The sequence below is a fragment of the Polyodon spathula genome, chromosome 2 (assembly GCF_017654505.1).
Source record: "Polyodon spathula isolate WHYD16114869_AA chromosome 2, ASM1765450v1, whole genome shotgun sequence".
NCBI classification, from domain to species: Eukaryota; Metazoa; Chordata; class Actinopteri; order Acipenseriformes; family Polyodontidae; genus Polyodon; species Polyodon spathula.
The window spans coordinates 24,892,022-24,907,742 of record NC_054535.1 but is presented as its reverse complement, the minus strand read 5'-3'; the positions used below and the strand labels follow the sequence as shown (position 1 = coordinate 24,907,742).

Here is a 15,721-nt window from a genome sequence, read left to right as displayed (position 1 = left end):
CTGCCTGAAATAACCCTTTAAGTATCTTACTTACTTCAAATGCAAAAAGGGATGAAATGCATTTTTATTTGCGACAAAGAAATGTGTAAAAGGGCCTAAATAAATAATTATTGGTATGATTTTAACCAAGGCATGTGCCTTGGTGCCTCATAGCTGGCTACGGCCTTGATTTAAATACATTGTTAAAAATGAAGGAAAAAAACCATTTGAACGGTGTGATACATCTGAAAATAACAATTAATTAAACATGAATTTACTTTGAAAAAACTCCCCTTTGATTTTGTTTCTGGCAATATTCATGCATGTGCAGTATAGGCGATATCTACTTTTTTCATGGTCTACCAATTTCCTGTGACACGGGGATGCGTTCCAGCATGTTCCACTTGACACACACCCCTGGGGATTGGAGATGTACCTTGATGCCGTTTCATATGTGCACACTTCAGTTTTACTGTTTCTCCTTCGTAGGGAAGAATAAGTTATGTGATTCATTGTGTTTGCAATTTGAATCCATGGCTCGAAGGAGGACAGCAGGAAGATGGCAAGACAGTAACAGTGGACAGTGTCTGAAGACTTTGTGAATATCATTTGACAAGATTGTTGTAAGATAACTTGCAAACCTCCCTCTTGGGAAAGGGTAACGCAGGACAATATGAAAGTGGTGACACACAGCGTGAAGAGTGAGTGGAGCCTCTTCTCATAGCTATCGCTCCAGTCTGGACTGTACATTAAGCCGCCCTTATAAAAGTTTACTTGCACAGTATTTCTGCAGATTCCCAATGATTACACTATGCATTTACAATAGTTTACCATGGCTTGCCATTTGTTTTATTGTTTACCATACCTCTCACGGCTTCACAATGTTAATCTATGCTTTACCATTCTTATTTTATTATACTTTGCTTCACTTTTACTGTGGACAGTAGCAGAAGTGGCCCGGGCCCCAGTGAAGAGTGAACAGGACTCTACCTTGTTCGATCTGAGTGAGCTTCTCCTCTGCCTCATCTCTCTCCTGAGCCAGGGCCTCGCTCTGCAGGACAGATAACAACACAGTAATAATATTTCACTTGGTACATCTCATCTCCAACTCTATGAAAGAAAGAGCTCCCAACTTTAATGTGTCCCTTCTTAAAGTTCACCACAGTAAATGTGTACAATGATTATGCAGTTTTCCCCATGATTATAGTATGCATTTACCATGGTTTACATAAGAGTTAAAAACGATAAATGTCTGTCTAGAGAAACTGAATTATTTTCTTACCTGTTCAACACTTTGAGTTTTTTATGTAACTTAAAACATTTCTTCCTAATTGATACTTGTTTGATAATGAGATTCAATTGATTGTTAATTTTGTAATTTTTTTTGGTCACGCTTTATTTTAAGGGCTGTGTGACTGGGAACTCCCCGTCTATATGACTATGTTTGGAACTGGCAGGGAAGGGGTTAAAATTCTCCCTGCCAGAAAAACATGTGAGAATGTGACTGGAGCTCTAATTGAGTAATTATTGATTAATTGGGCTCCAGCCACAGGGGATAAAAGCCAGGGGAGAGGCCCTGGCTGGTAGTGAGTAGTGAGTAGTGAGTAGTGAGTAGTGAGTAGTGAGTAGTGAGTAGTGAGTAGTGAGTAGTGAGTGAGTGAGTGAGTGAGTGAGTGAGTGTGTGTGTGTGTGTGTGTGTGTGTGTGTGTGTGTGTGTGTGTGTGTGTGTGTGTGTGTTGTGTGTGTTGTTTGGGAGTTTGCTTTTATCTTGAGTTTTTTTGTTTAGAATTAAAGGAAGACCTGGAACTGACTGTTTATTTTGTAAGTTCATTTTTGATTTATTTTTTTAATCTTTTTGTTGGCCCTTGTGCCTGTTTTGTTTGACTATTTTTATTTAATAAATAACTTTATTTTGCCTTTACTCTGTCTCTGAGCCTCAATACACTCTGTCATCCTGTCACACTTGGTATTAAAAGTGGGATAGCGCTAGAGGCTCAGAGCAGTATTTTTTGTTTGTTTTCTGGAATTTTCTTTTTGGGGGAATTTTTGAATTTTAAAAAAAAAAAAATTGAATTTTTGGAGATTCCTTTGTACTTTTTTTTTTGAGAGAAGGATGGGCAAAAGGCAGAGGCAGCGAAGGCAGCAGAAGCAACAGCAGAAGCGGCAGCAGCCTCCATCACCAACCCAAACCCTGTGGGAGGACCTAGCAAGCTTGTTCCCGTGGTGCACCTAGTGTGGGAAGGATGACCACCGGTGGAGGTCATGTCCGGATGGGCCAATTGCTAACTGGTGTGGGCCTTGTGAGGAAAATGGTCACAACTGGGCAGGATGCCCCCACAACCCAGACAAGGAGCAACCACCAACCCCATCCTCGGCAGCCACCCCACCAGCACCGCCTTCACCACCATCACGGGAGATCTGGGAGAGGTTGGTGCACCCTGAAGTGGACCTCTCCCATGACCTTCCCGTCGCCATCAACATGCTGTGGCATAGAGATGGGGAGAGATGGGAGGAGTGGGAGGGAGAGCATCACCTGGTGTCCCTCCAGGAAATCTTCATTATGGTCCTGGCGTACCTGGCGATACATAGGGGAGATCCCCCACCTTGAAGAAATGGGGGTGGAGTCGCTGCCATCACCCAGAGAGGGAGGAGCCCAAGCGGGAGGAGTCGGTGCATCCACGGCCCGAGCAGGAGGAGTCGGTGCGTCCACGGCCCAAGAAGGGGAAGTCCACAGGCCCAGGGCTGAAGGGACCAGCAGGGAAAGAACAGCCAGAGCTGTCTCTCCCTCCACCTTCAATAGAGGGGGAACAACCAGAGCTGTTTCTCCTTCCACTGCCAGTAGAGGGAGAACAGCCAGAGCTGTCTCTCCCTCCACAGCCAGCAGAAGATGCTGGAGGACCCACCCAGCCTTTGTAACGGCTACTGAGGGGAGCGCGGAAACAAGCTACTCGGCGGCTAAGAGGCACAACGCCATCGCCTGGGGAGGCCAACTGCTTCACATCGCCTGGGGTTGCCTGCCTGCCTGTATTGCCTAGAGAGACTCTCAGGGTGCTTTCTCCTAGGGATGCTGGCCCACCATTTCCAGAGGGTCCAGTGTCGTCAACGTCGCCAGAGGGTTCAGCGTAGTGAGAGGGGCTAGGGGGTCTCGCGTCGCCAAGGGATCCAGAGGGAGCCGGGCCTCTGTTCCCGCCTCCGCCGCCAGAGGGAGCCGGGCCACCGTTCCCGCCTCCGCCATCAGAGGGAGCCCGGTCACGAGGGGCCCGCCGCCAGAGGGCCGGGCCACCCGTTCCCCCGCCTCCGCCATCAGAGGGATAAGTGGAACCCACGGGGTTTCAGTCCCGATGGGACCTGCCAGATGGGAAATTGGATATTCCACCTTGGCCCCCCCATGGACCATGACTTCTCCCCATCCCAGAACCAGCGGCAACTTTGGGAGGACTTTGAGACTTGAGGGGGGAGGTGGCCGTTGGGGCCATGTGTGCTAGGCACAAGGGGGGGGATATGTGATGGAACTCCCCGTCTATATGATTGTTTGGAACTGGCAGGGAGGGGGTTAAAATTCCCTTGTCTTAAATCCCTGCCAGAAAAACATGTGAGAATGTGGCTGGAGCTCTAATTGAGTAATTATTGATTAATTGGGTTCCAGCCACAGGGGATAAAAGCCAGGGGAGAGGCCCTGGCTGGTAGCGAGTAGTGAGTGTGTTTTCTGTTTGGTGTGTGTTCCTTTGTTTGGGAGTTTGCTTTTATGTTGAGTTTTTTTGTTTAGAATTAAAGGAAGACCTGGAACTGACTGTTTATTTTGTAAGTTCATTTTGGATTTATTTTTTGAATCTTTTTGTTGGCCCTTTTGCCTGTTTTGTTTGACTATTTTTATTTAATAAATAACTTTATTTTGCCTTTACTCTGTCTCTGAGCCTCAATACACTCTGTCATCCTGTCACAGGCTTTTTTTTTTTTTTTTTTTTTTTTTTTGGTTTTATTAACTGTTAACAAACAGCCAATAAACATGTTCATGTACATTATTTTAGGTTGACTGTTAGTTAATAATATATAATAGTCCAGCTAAAACTGCAAATAACAGAGCCCTATGGATGATGAATCAAACATGAGAGCGCGATGGATGATCAATACTCAGTTGATCATATTTGAAATTGGTTCAAATTTGTTACTGTAGAGCAAATTAAATCAGGTTTTTCCTACACTTAACCTTAAACCTAACTCTAACCCTGACTCTAACCTTAACCCTAACTCTTAGCTATAAATTAACAATGTCTGTTAACATTTAATAAACAAACAAATTACGGCCTTTAAAATAAAGCTTGAACTGTTTCTTTGCTCTTTTGTTACGCTTAGTTCAAACAGTTGAAATATTTGACTCTCATATTGTGGGAATGTTGTAACGAGTTCTTCAGAGCTTGAGTTTCAAATCCCATTTATAAAGTGTCTGTTGTAAGTGAAGATAGTTGTGAGAACTGTGTTTTAGAAGTAGAACATAAAAGTGGCATTAGAAAAATAAAGGACTGCGAACCAGGAACAGAGAGTAAAGTTATTGATAGTTTTGCCGAAACTAAAACAGATGAAGACCTAAATATCATCGGCAGTACTGTGGAAAAATGAAAGTGTGCTGTAGCTTATTTGAACAAAAGTTAAACCAAAGAAAAGCAAAAGCTGAGTGTAAATCATACGTCTGTGTAATTGATGGAGATTTACTAAGGAGTGATGTAATTGTTGTTGCTCCTGATATGTGAAATAAAAATTAGAAGAGGGTTGTTTATGTGGAAATGAATTTGTAATTATAAAAACATTTTTACATTATGTTAATGTGCAATTGCATTACTTTTAGCAAACAATGCAAAATGCTAAATTGAAATCGCAAGCCCTTTGCTAAGTGTTAGGTTTGAAATGTGTAATACTATATTTAACTAATTGTTGAAAAAGATTGCTGCGTAATAAAATGGTCTTCACTTTTCTGTTGAATTGTTCTTGCTGTGGTTCAGTTGACGCATCTACAGTTTTCTGTGGATTCGTAGCACAAACCAGACTCGTTAATCAACAATATATCAATCCTACACTTCTGTTCTCTACAAAACCACGCAGCCACTTACTTAGAGGATCCATAGAATTAATCAATCGGAAGATCCAAAGGGAGACATCATAGAAATGTGCTTTAGATTTCTTACCTGTGCTTTATTACCCTTTACATTGCTTACCTGTGCTTTATTACACTTTGGTGTTTAGCACTACTGAATGGTAAATAGTTTTGAGTGGCATGCTTTTACTATATTTATAAAGGTACCCTCCTTTCCTGCTCTCTGCAGTAGACTTGGGTTTTTCTATACTTGCGGTTCTTATAAATAATTGAAAGTTTCAAGGATTTAGATTTTGTTGTTTTCATTCAAACATTTAGTTCCTGGGTGTAGAAGAGGAAGCTGGCTTGGTCGTATGATTGGAGGACGGCCACTGAACTTTCAGTTCCCTTGAGCTGTGGGGGAGTTTGCATTATGGTAAGGGAACATCACTGGACATTCTAAATTGGGGAGAAAATCGAGGGTAAAAAAGAACACAGTCCCCTTACCTGTCTTTCCTTATCATTTTCAGAGGAATCACTCTCACTCTCTTCCAGAAAACCTGCCAAAACCAAACTCATTTTTTAAAAGGAATAAAAAATAAATTACTAATTTGCAAGATTGGCTGGGCATAGGGAAGTGAAATCAATTGAGCTGGTTACAGTAAGTGACTCGGCCAAGGATCACTAGATCGGATCAGTCAACAATCACAAAGACACACAGTGGTTGCCATGCAGCTGCACAACTGGAAGCATTCTCATCAACGCCATCAGCTTCTCCAGTTTCTTAAATGTGTATGAAAATTACTTCTAAGAAATATTACATTATAAATAAATTGACCTACGCTGTACACTGACTACTATGTAAACACTTAGACAAGGAATCTTAATCAATGTCTTCAATGTAAATTCAATGACTCAGGTTTTGACTTGAAGCATTTCTCATTGCCTTTGGTGTAGATTCAGTGGCACACGTTTAGACTAGAAGTCTTTCTCAATGTCTGATGTATTACACACAAATGCCATAGAAGTAAGAAAAATAGAGAAGTTAAAAATGTGCTTCTGTTGCTTTTTACTGGTTTGTCACAAACACAGGTTTGGTTTTCCTTTCACTAAGCTATGCTTCAATTGTACAAAGATGTAAACCCTTCGTAAATCAGGCCTATTGTTCTAAGCAGCTAATCACTAAAACACTGTATAACATGCTTATAGGACTAGCAGGTCAGCTTTAAAGAAGAGATCATCCAATGTTACACATGGTTAAATGAGGTCCAGCATCAGTGCGATTGTCTGCACTATTCTGGTGATCTCTGATGTTAGCAGATGCACCAGCAGTGACATCTTTACTCATTTTTTCAGACGTTCCGCACCAGAATTCCTTATTTAGCAAAACCATTAAACTGACCCAAGCCAGCGATGCTGTTTCAGGTATTAGACTTTTCAGTGACATTCTCCCTTCAGTATTCTTAGCCTGAGAGAATTGTAAGGTAACCCACAGAACCTTTGACAGCTTTGCATTCACAAACATTTGTAAAAGAAACTTGCCCTGTATAGAGTTACCATATGACTCCATGTACACTTGGACAGGACTAGAACATTTCAACTCTTTTCAACTTTTGAGTCTTGCAAGTCAATGTACTTTTATTTTGATAAAGAAAAAGTTTTGGTTCCTGCCACTGATTCACAGGAGTGTAAGCCTAATTATAAAGAAGATTTTACAAGAGCACTTCATGTTGTTATATAAAACAAAATAATAGATGTTCTCATGTAGAGTTTAACAGCTCACTAATTAATACAACTCATGTTTGGTGAGACTAATATATGTATTAAATAAGGACAGGTAAGCACACTGCATTTTAGAGGAAGTCATATTAACTGTAAATATAATAATGTGAAGAATTGCACACTTTGTTTTTTGGTGTTAGGAACTAGTAGGGTGTGATCTTTAAATAATCATACTTTATATGGATTCATATTACACATATGCAGTTCTATCACTTTTTAATATTGGCACCAACTTACTCTATACTGTATTACAGTAAGATAGGATGTGTAAATTGTACAACTATGCCACAAGGAGTGGCTGAAAAATAGCTTCACTTTTTGTACATAACATTTTTGCATTTATTCAAAGCATGCAAAATATACATGGCACAACACTCTATACAGAGTATGTGCGTATATGCTTTTTTATATATAATTATGTGAGCTCTGAATTTCTCCCTAGTGGAACATCTGTAAAGGGAAGCTGTGGGCACACATTTCGTTACAGTAAATCACCCATTCTTTCTCACTTTGATGTCTGTGTATTTCATCTGCACAATAGATACCCTTGTTAGTAAAATGATTCCACTCACCTGAGATACCCCACATCATGCTCTCCGCAACCCCACTCGAGCCTCTTGTTTATTGTATTTTGCTTGAGTCTCTCCTCTTACAGTGCTTTTGATACTTGTGCAGTTTGTCAAGCTCTACTTCAGGGAACTGAAAATTCACATACTGCTTGTTGTTCCTGCTTGAACTTACAGCACGTGTTTCAGATCTGTATTTGTTTGTAAAATAAAATGACTTTAAGGTTCCTGTCAAATTTAATGTATTTTTTTTAACTGTATATCATGTATTATGCATTTCTCTGTATTTAAAGTATTATGGATTTTCTTGGTGTTACTGCATCTTGCAAAGTGTTTTGTGAAGGTGGTCCACTATGAAAGGCAAAATACAAAATAAAGATTGATTGGTTGACTGATTGAATAAGGTTTCTTTATATCCAAACTGGAAATAGAGGAAGGAAAACTGCATGTACTCATTCTCTAAATAACTGTGTTGCTGTTCCTTATCTGACATGTACAATGACTTACTATAATGAACCCCTGTGTAATGTTCTGTGCCTTTAATGGGACTGTAGCTAAAACATAAGAACATAAGAAATGCAGTATCCGAATGAGTACAGTACATGGTCCCAGTTCGCGGTTTGCCCTCGTACAAGTCCTCTCTGCTTCCTCTGCTTTAACCAGCTTTGTAACCACTTGCATACACTTCCCAGTATTCCCAAAGATTGAAGCTTTAAGATTTGGTTTTTGTGAGGCAGTTTGTCAAAGGTTTTTTCTGGAAGGACTGAAATGTATAGATTTGAAAGAAACTACACTAGATTAAAGAAATCTGCACTTTCCTGGTCATTTCACCTTGAGAGGGAAATTGTCACTGTCCCTTAAAGGCCTTCCTTCCTGACACTAACCATTACTTTGTTCATGTTCAAATAAAAAAAAAAAAGTTTGCCAAAGCACATGTTTCTTTCAAAACTGCTCATTCAAGACTTATATCGTGATAGTGCACAAACATACAGTACATACTTACTGAATTGTGAAGAACCTTGATCTGAACACACCTGAGCTATTGAGAGGATCAGAATGTAGGGGTATATAAAGGCAGATGTCCATCTGTCTGTATATCAGAGTTACATGCTCACATGTACATGCAGTAGATTAATGTCTCACTGCTGAGATTCTTTCTATTCAACTGTCCTTCGATTTTCATTAATTCTTGAGTTTGAAATAAAAGCTTGTGATGGCTTTAGCTGCACCACATCCATTAAATCATTGAATCTAGTCTGGAAAGCTTCTTTTAACCTCTCAGTAAGCATTCTAGGAAAGGAGTTACTGAACTATCAGAGGGAGACAGCTGTGGCTAGAAGGACTGCACCAGAGCCAAGGAGAGTTGACTCATGCGATGATCGTCAATAGACAGCACCTATCTACTTCAGGGCATAAGCAGTAGGTAAATAAGCAATTTTAATTGCATAACTTGAATTGCACAGACACAAAACAGCAAATAATTAATAAACAATAATGATTTTGTTTTTCTTTAATTTATAATAGCTATGCATAGGTGTAATATATCAAGATACACACAGGTGTAATATATCAAGCTATACACTGGTGCATAGATTCTGTTATAAGGAACGATATCTAATTGCCTTTTTATGGAAAATCAGTAAAATGTACAAGCTGCAAAATCAGCATAATTATTACACTGAGTTTATATAGTGTACATGTGTATTTTTGAATACCCAAACATTTGCCTTAAATATATCCATCGTGGAAAATCCTAACAATACATTTTCTGTATATATGAACAAAACAAGTTGAGTGAGTTGTATTGTAACTGTTTGTGTCAGTATAGTGGTGTGGGCCGAGTCAGTCCTGCTGTATGTGTGTCAGTATGTGAGTGCAGCGAGTAGGTCAGGTCAGTCTTGGGTGGGATCCCTGGTCTCCCGAGGGTAGTACTCCGACAAAATGTTTTCTGGGATCCTCTTCAGCATCTCTTTGGGGAAGATCCTCAAGAGCTGCCAGCCGATATCCAGTGAGTTGAACACTGTACGGTTTTCATAGGGGCCTACAGGGGACAAGCGAGGACACAGAAACACATTGCTCAGTGACAACAGAAGAGGCTACCGACATGCACAGCCATAATACTGACTCACACTAAGTCTACCTGTTGCATTTCCCCAGATTTGAATTCAGTACATTGGCTCCCAGTGAAGCATCTTACTGATTTTAAAACGTGTTTTTTACTGTACATGTTATAGATATAGTTACTTTTTTGCAACAATAAAAAACCTATTTAAAAAAAAAAGAAAAGATACAGTTCATCATTTAAAAACTATACCAGAGCTGGGATCCGGGGCTATCCGGAACAAATTAACTCTGGATATGATGACTGAACCTCTATCAAGTTCCTCTTTAGGACTGGTTTCTTTCTGACTCCCAAACACAAAAACAAGGGTAGTATGTGTCTACCCTAGAAAGATCTCAGGACACACAGCATCACTGTGCACCCCTCGTGCTGCCCCCCTCCCTTCTCCTCTTCTCCTCACTCCCCTCTCACCCTGGGCAATGAACTGCTTCTCAAACTTTTGCAGAAATTCCAGGTAGAGCATGTCATCATCACTCAGCGCCTCCTCCCCCACCACGGCCTTCATGGCCTGCACGTCCTTGCCGATTGCGTAGCAGGCATACTGTCGGCGAGAGCAGGGAAGGGTGAGTGTGCACCGGGGGGCTCTATGCTTGAATATTAACCATGGGCAATGGAAACAGGGGGCTGGCCTTCCTTTTTTAAAACTTACTGGTGTACTACATGCTAAAAGCATGGCAAAGTACACTTAAACATAGTAAATCTATGTATTGGAAAGCACAGTGAGGTATGGTGAATTATACATACTTAAAAATACCATAAGTATTGAATTACTGAGGGTACATCTGTGAATTGTTTTGAAATGTGAAAGAAGGGATAGAGGGGGGAGATGGTGGAGAAATGGTTAAGGAAGTTTGAGGAGAGAAGGGAGGGGGGAACAGGCAAAGAGGGGAGTTGAGAAAGGAAAGTGGAGGTGGGAAGGGCCTACCAGCTGGTTGGAGATGTCAGAGTGGTCCTTCCTAGTCATTCCCTCTCCGATGGCAGACTTCATGAGACGGGACAGTGAAGGCAGCACGTTGATCGGGGGGTAGATCTAAAGCAGCAGGGAGCAGATGGGAAGAGAGACACTTTAAAAGAGTGACCTTTCACTCAGCTGGACCAACGACTTCACTGAAACCAGCCAGACTCACCTGCCTGTTGTGCAACTGTCTATCAACGTAGATCTGCCCCTCTGTGATGAAACCAGTCAAGTCCGGAATAGGATGGGTGATATCTAAAGCATCGAGAAGAGCGGGTCAGTACAGAAGAATAGATTTGAGGGTTTCATTCAATGCATCCTCTACCCCCGGACCACTCCACACTGATCAATTTTAGACATGGGCTGCTACAGTACTGTGGCAATGTTGCCCTGCTCCTGTGTGTATTTCTGTGTTCTATGTTGTGTGTAGTGTGTTCATTTTGGTGTATTGTAGTTGGTACACACGATATAATATGGGTTATGAGCACAAGTGTTTAAAATGTATATGTGTATTTAGGCATGAGGATTGCACAATCACGCCAGGTGCATATTAAAGTGGGTAGTTAGTGTGGAAGCACAGGCAGCACCATTCATTCACATGCAGGTGTACTGAGATTCCATAAAAGAGGCACGTTTTCGCTCACTCGGATTGAGTGTTCGGTGTGTGGAGAACAGGTGAGAGAGAGGAGAAGATTTATATTATATACTATAACAATTGCTATTTCGTGCTGGGAGTGCCAGCATGGTACTTGTGTTCTGTTCGTCCACTGTGTGTCTAGTGTTAGTCAGGTTAGTTTGTCTTTTTTATTTGGCCTAAAGAGACAGACAAACAGATAGACAGATAGATAGATAGACCGTCATTGGGCATGGTGAGGATAGGGATCTGGGTGATGGAGCCATTCCTGCCTTCCACTCGACCGGCTCGTTCGTAGATTGTGGCCAAGTCAGTGTACATGTAGCCTGGGAAACCACGACGACCAGGTACCTCCTCACGAGCTGCTGACACCTGGGGAGAAAGAGAAGAGAGGTGACAGGAGAGGAGATGGGGCAGGAGGGAGGAGAGAGGGGAGAGATGGGACATGAGAGGAGATGGGGCAGGAGAAGAGGGGAGACAGGCGAGAGGAGACAGAGGAGAGGAGATGGGGCAGGAGAGAGATGGGACAGGAGAGGGGAGAAGAGAGGAGACAGGACAGGAGAGGAGAGGGAGGGAAGGAGAGGAGATGAGAGGGGAGGGGAGATGAGAAGAGACAAGAGAGAGGGAAGAGGAGAGGAGAGAGGGGAGAGGACAGGAGACAGGAGGAGATGAGAAAGGAGAGAAGAGAGGGAAGAGGAGAGGGGAGGAGAGGAGAGAGGGGAGAGGAGGCAGTACAGGATAGAAGAGAGTGGGTAGGAGAGGAGATGGGATAGGAGAGAAGAGACAGAAGAGAGGCAAGAGGGGAAAGAGAGAGTAAAGGGTAAAAGGTGATAAAGAGGAGAAAGGAGACAGAGGGAAAGAGGAGTGAGGAGACAGCTAGATATTAGTTTATATGTATTTATTTTTCAGTGTCTTAAGTAAATCACTTCCACTACAAATAGTTTAATAACCATTCAGCATGATTAAACACACTTCTCTGTATTGGTGAGTGAATGTAGTTCCGTTCCTACCTCTCGCAGCGCCTCGGCATATGAGCTCATGTCTGTCAGGATGACCAGGACGTGCTTCTCACACTGGTACGCCAGGAACTCCGCCGTGGTGAGGGCCAGGCGTGGGGTGATGATGCGCTCGATGCTGTGGGCCAATCAGAACAATTATTATAGACCAGCAGAGCATACTGTTTCCATTCACACAGGGACAGTTCCTCATATAAATGCACTTCACTATCCCACGGTAAAGCAAGAAAAGTGAGGCAGGCATGGTGAAGCACTATCAAAAACTATGGCAAAGTACATGAAATACATGGCATATTCATGGGATAATCATAGGAAATTGAGAAATGTTAGTTTGAATTCACTATTCTAACATTTTATAAAAGTAGTACCACATGCTCTCATAGTATACCATGCTAACTGGGGAGGCAGAAGTAATCCATACAGAAGGGTTAGGGGTTACGAATGTTTGCTCAATAAAGGATGCGCAGTGAGTTGCACGGGTGACCCTGCCCTGCGCTGTCACTCACGTGGGGTCGTTCGCGAGGTTCAGGAAGAGACACACGTTGTCCATGGTGCCATTCTCCTCGAAGTCCGACTTGAAGAAGCGAGCGGTTTCCATGTTGACCTGCCAATCAAACATAACCAATCAGAGCTGACCTGAAGAAAATGGAACCAATCAGAGGTGAGCTGATCAAACACAACCAATCAGAGCTGAGCTGATCAAACACAACCAATCAGAGCTAAGCTGATCAAACATACCGATGACAGCTGATTCCCCTCCCAACTAGTGGTGTGCAGGATTCCGATTTTAAAAGGTGACAGTGGGAATTCAGAAAGGGGGAGGTGACCAGGTCCACTTTCCCAAGTATATATGATTCTAATCTGTTAATTTTTTACTGTATATACTTTTGGACTACGATACTCAGAATTAATTCAGCATTATATAATATCATGTTATTTGACTGGATCGCTGCTTGGTGAATGCTTTTTTAATTCTAGTTTTAATACTTGTGAGTTACATATTTTAGTTTAAATATTGCAAACACATGTGTAACGGCTGTTTCCCCACACCTCCCATCCCCCATTTCTCTGTGTACTGGCACCTTTTCCATTTCAAACAGTGCATAGCACTTATCAAAGGGCTGGCACTAGACTAGACTAATTGTGACTTTCAGATTGCAAGGTATAGCAGTAAGCTCAACCCAACCAATCAGAGGGATGAATAGAACTATCGTATTCCAAAGCACTGTTCCAAATTCCAAGAGGGTCCTGTTAGTTATCTAAAGGAAGGTTATATTTAGATCCGGCATTGTTTCGATCAATTAAATAAAAGAGAAAAATATGCAGAACCGCAATCAAAGTGAAGTATTTTCCTATATTTGGAAAGATGAAAAGTAAAATGGGTAGACTTCATTTTTATCGCCGGACAGCCTACAAAATTTAAGAGCACACGAAAATGTACGAACAAGAGGAGGCCATTCAACCCATCAGTGCTCGTCTGGTTCCTAATAACTGACTGAACTCAAAACATTGTCAAGTTGGGTCATAAAGGATCCAAGTGATTCAACATCAACAACATGACCAGCTGACCCATTCCATACCCTCACCCCGTGTAAAGAAAATAAAAGTTTGTTACTATCTGTTCTAAGTCTGTCGTGTTTCAGTGCTGCACAAAGAATTGGTTAGAGTTAACTTTGTCAACTCCTTTCAGACGTTAATGACTTTAGTAAAGTTCCCCCTTTATTCTACATTAAACAAATTATGTTACATCAGCCTGATCATTCCTTTAGGCCCTGGGAGTGAGCTCCCCTGCCTATCCACTTCCAAAGCCACCCCCAGAGCTCAGAGGAACAGAGAGCAGGTGCACTTACACCCATCGCTGCAAAGACAATGGCAAAGTTATCCTCATGGTGATCCATCACGCTTTTGTGCTGCTTCACCAGACCAGCCTGCCTGCAGATCTGAGCTGCAATCTGCCAGGGCACAAGGAGGAGAAGAAATGAATGAGCTTGTGTGCTGATACAAATAGGAACTGCTTCAAACACAATTATTTTAGTAGTGCATGTGAACTCTGTTCAAGCTTGATTTGGCACTGCACACAGAAAGAGAGAACTAATGGCAGAACAAATGCAGCTAGAGTTACTAAAAATGCTTGAAGAAGAAGAAGAAGAAGAAGAAGAAGAAGAAGAAGAAGAAGAAGAAGAAGAAGAAGAAGAAGAAGAAGAAGATTACTAGATAGATTAAAATATTATCTGGTAAATGGCAGCAAGGTGTTTTGAACTTCACAAATTAGTTTTGATTGATCCTGTATACTATTATTAATAATGTTATTTCCATTGCATCATGTTCTCTTCCGCTTAAGAAAACCAGAAATGGTGCAGAAGTAAACGTGTCCCATGAGTAGTGTTTATATTGTACTGGTTAACTTTGCTCCCACTGGTTTACCATGCTAGCTTTGCTTTGCCAAGAGTAGTGCTTGTATTGTGCTGGTTTACTTTGCTCCCACTAGTTTACCATGCTTTCGATATGGTTTTACCACTGTTTATTGCAGTCAATGTTTATACGGGCCCGAATGACTCGAGTGGTTCCCTAGCTGTTTGTTGCCCACATTGTGCACACATGCACACACACACACACACACACACACACACACACACACACACAGAGTACAGGGAGTATAACACTGCACACCTCGTTGTGAGGAAGCCCTGCTGCAGAGAAGATGGGGATCTTCTGTCCACGAGCAATGCTGTTCATGACGTCGATGGGAGAGATGCCAGTCTGGATCATCTCCTCTGGGTAGATGCGCATCTGGGGGTTGATGGGCTGACCTGCAGGCAGAGGAGAGGAGCAACAGAAGAATGTTAACAACAGGAAGACCTGCAGAAGCCATAGGGGTCTATGGTCGAGATTGGATGAAGCTTAGGCTTGTAATTAACATTTTGCTAGTGTTTGATGAGTTAATAACACTGTCATCTGCATAAGACCTATACGTACCACTCGACTACAGAGTTTGAGCTTTATTTGAATGGTAAGACATTAGTCTTTGCCTTTCCATTCAATTAAATTATATTAAAGCACTATATATTTCAAATGTGATATCTGGTACTACAAAAGGCAAAGAAATTTCTCAGTTTGCTTGCCTTTCCTTGTGGTTCGCCTCAGCTGTGTCTTCACGGTCAAGCATTGTTATTATTGGTAAAGCATTAGTTTATATTTCTACAGGACATGGTTTTGGAATAATTCTCAAAATAAGTTTTTTTTTCAGTAATGGCGATGGCGGGCATCTTGGAATATCATATTATAAGGTCAGGCCCACATCTGTCAAGAATACTTGTTGTTAAACATCATTCCAGAGGATAGCCTTTCTATTGATAGCACACGTGGGTGCCAGACGGGGGGGGGAGGTCAAGGGGGCCATGCACAGTGGAAAAAAAGGTGTTTCTACAGCACTCCTCACCCTACATAAAACGAGACACTGATTATATCTTATAAGAATCTATCTTACCATCCCAGTGTCTAAGGATACTGCCGAGTACAGCTTTTCATGCCTTCGACAGGTGAAAACATACCTACGATCATCCATGACTATGTGCATTTTTCTCATGTTTAATGGATGT

General features: G+C 41.9%; 1 protein-coding gene and 1 long non-coding RNA gene across 2 annotated transcripts in view; both read right to left on the bottom strand.

The window, feature by feature from the left end:
* Positions 1 to 969: 969 nt before the first annotated feature.
* Positions 970 to 7,535, bottom strand: LOC121327754. Its single transcript, XR_005951608.1, has 3 exons — positions 7,402 to 7,535; positions 5,555 to 5,607; positions 970 to 1,030 (listed from the first exon to the last, which is right to left on the bottom strand). It is a non-coding gene; the product is annotated as an uncharacterized LOC121327754 (long non-coding RNA).
* A 1,367-nt stretch (positions 7,536 to 8,902) lies between these two features.
* LOC121294573 (V-type proton ATPase subunit B-like) overlaps positions 8,903 to 15,721 on the bottom strand; it is a 39,086-nt gene continuing 32,267 nt past the window's right edge. Inside the window, exons 6-14 of the mRNA XM_041218374.1 lie at positions 14,793 to 14,932; positions 13,973 to 14,074; positions 12,629 to 12,726; positions 12,117 to 12,240; positions 11,328 to 11,478; positions 10,645 to 10,727; positions 10,443 to 10,547; positions 9,929 to 10,058; positions 8,903 to 9,436 (exon numbers count right to left, since the gene is read on the bottom strand). Coding sequence (XP_041074308.1) covers positions 9,288 to 9,436; positions 9,929 to 10,058; positions 10,443 to 10,547; positions 10,645 to 10,727; positions 11,328 to 11,478; positions 12,117 to 12,240; positions 12,629 to 12,726; positions 13,973 to 14,074; positions 14,793 to 14,932 — 1,082 coding nt within the window. The 3' untranslated portion in view covers positions 8,903 to 9,287. The remainder of the gene's footprint in view (positions 9,437 to 9,928; positions 10,059 to 10,442; positions 10,548 to 10,644; positions 10,728 to 11,327; positions 11,479 to 12,116; positions 12,241 to 12,628; positions 12,727 to 13,972; positions 14,075 to 14,792; positions 14,933 to 15,721) is intronic.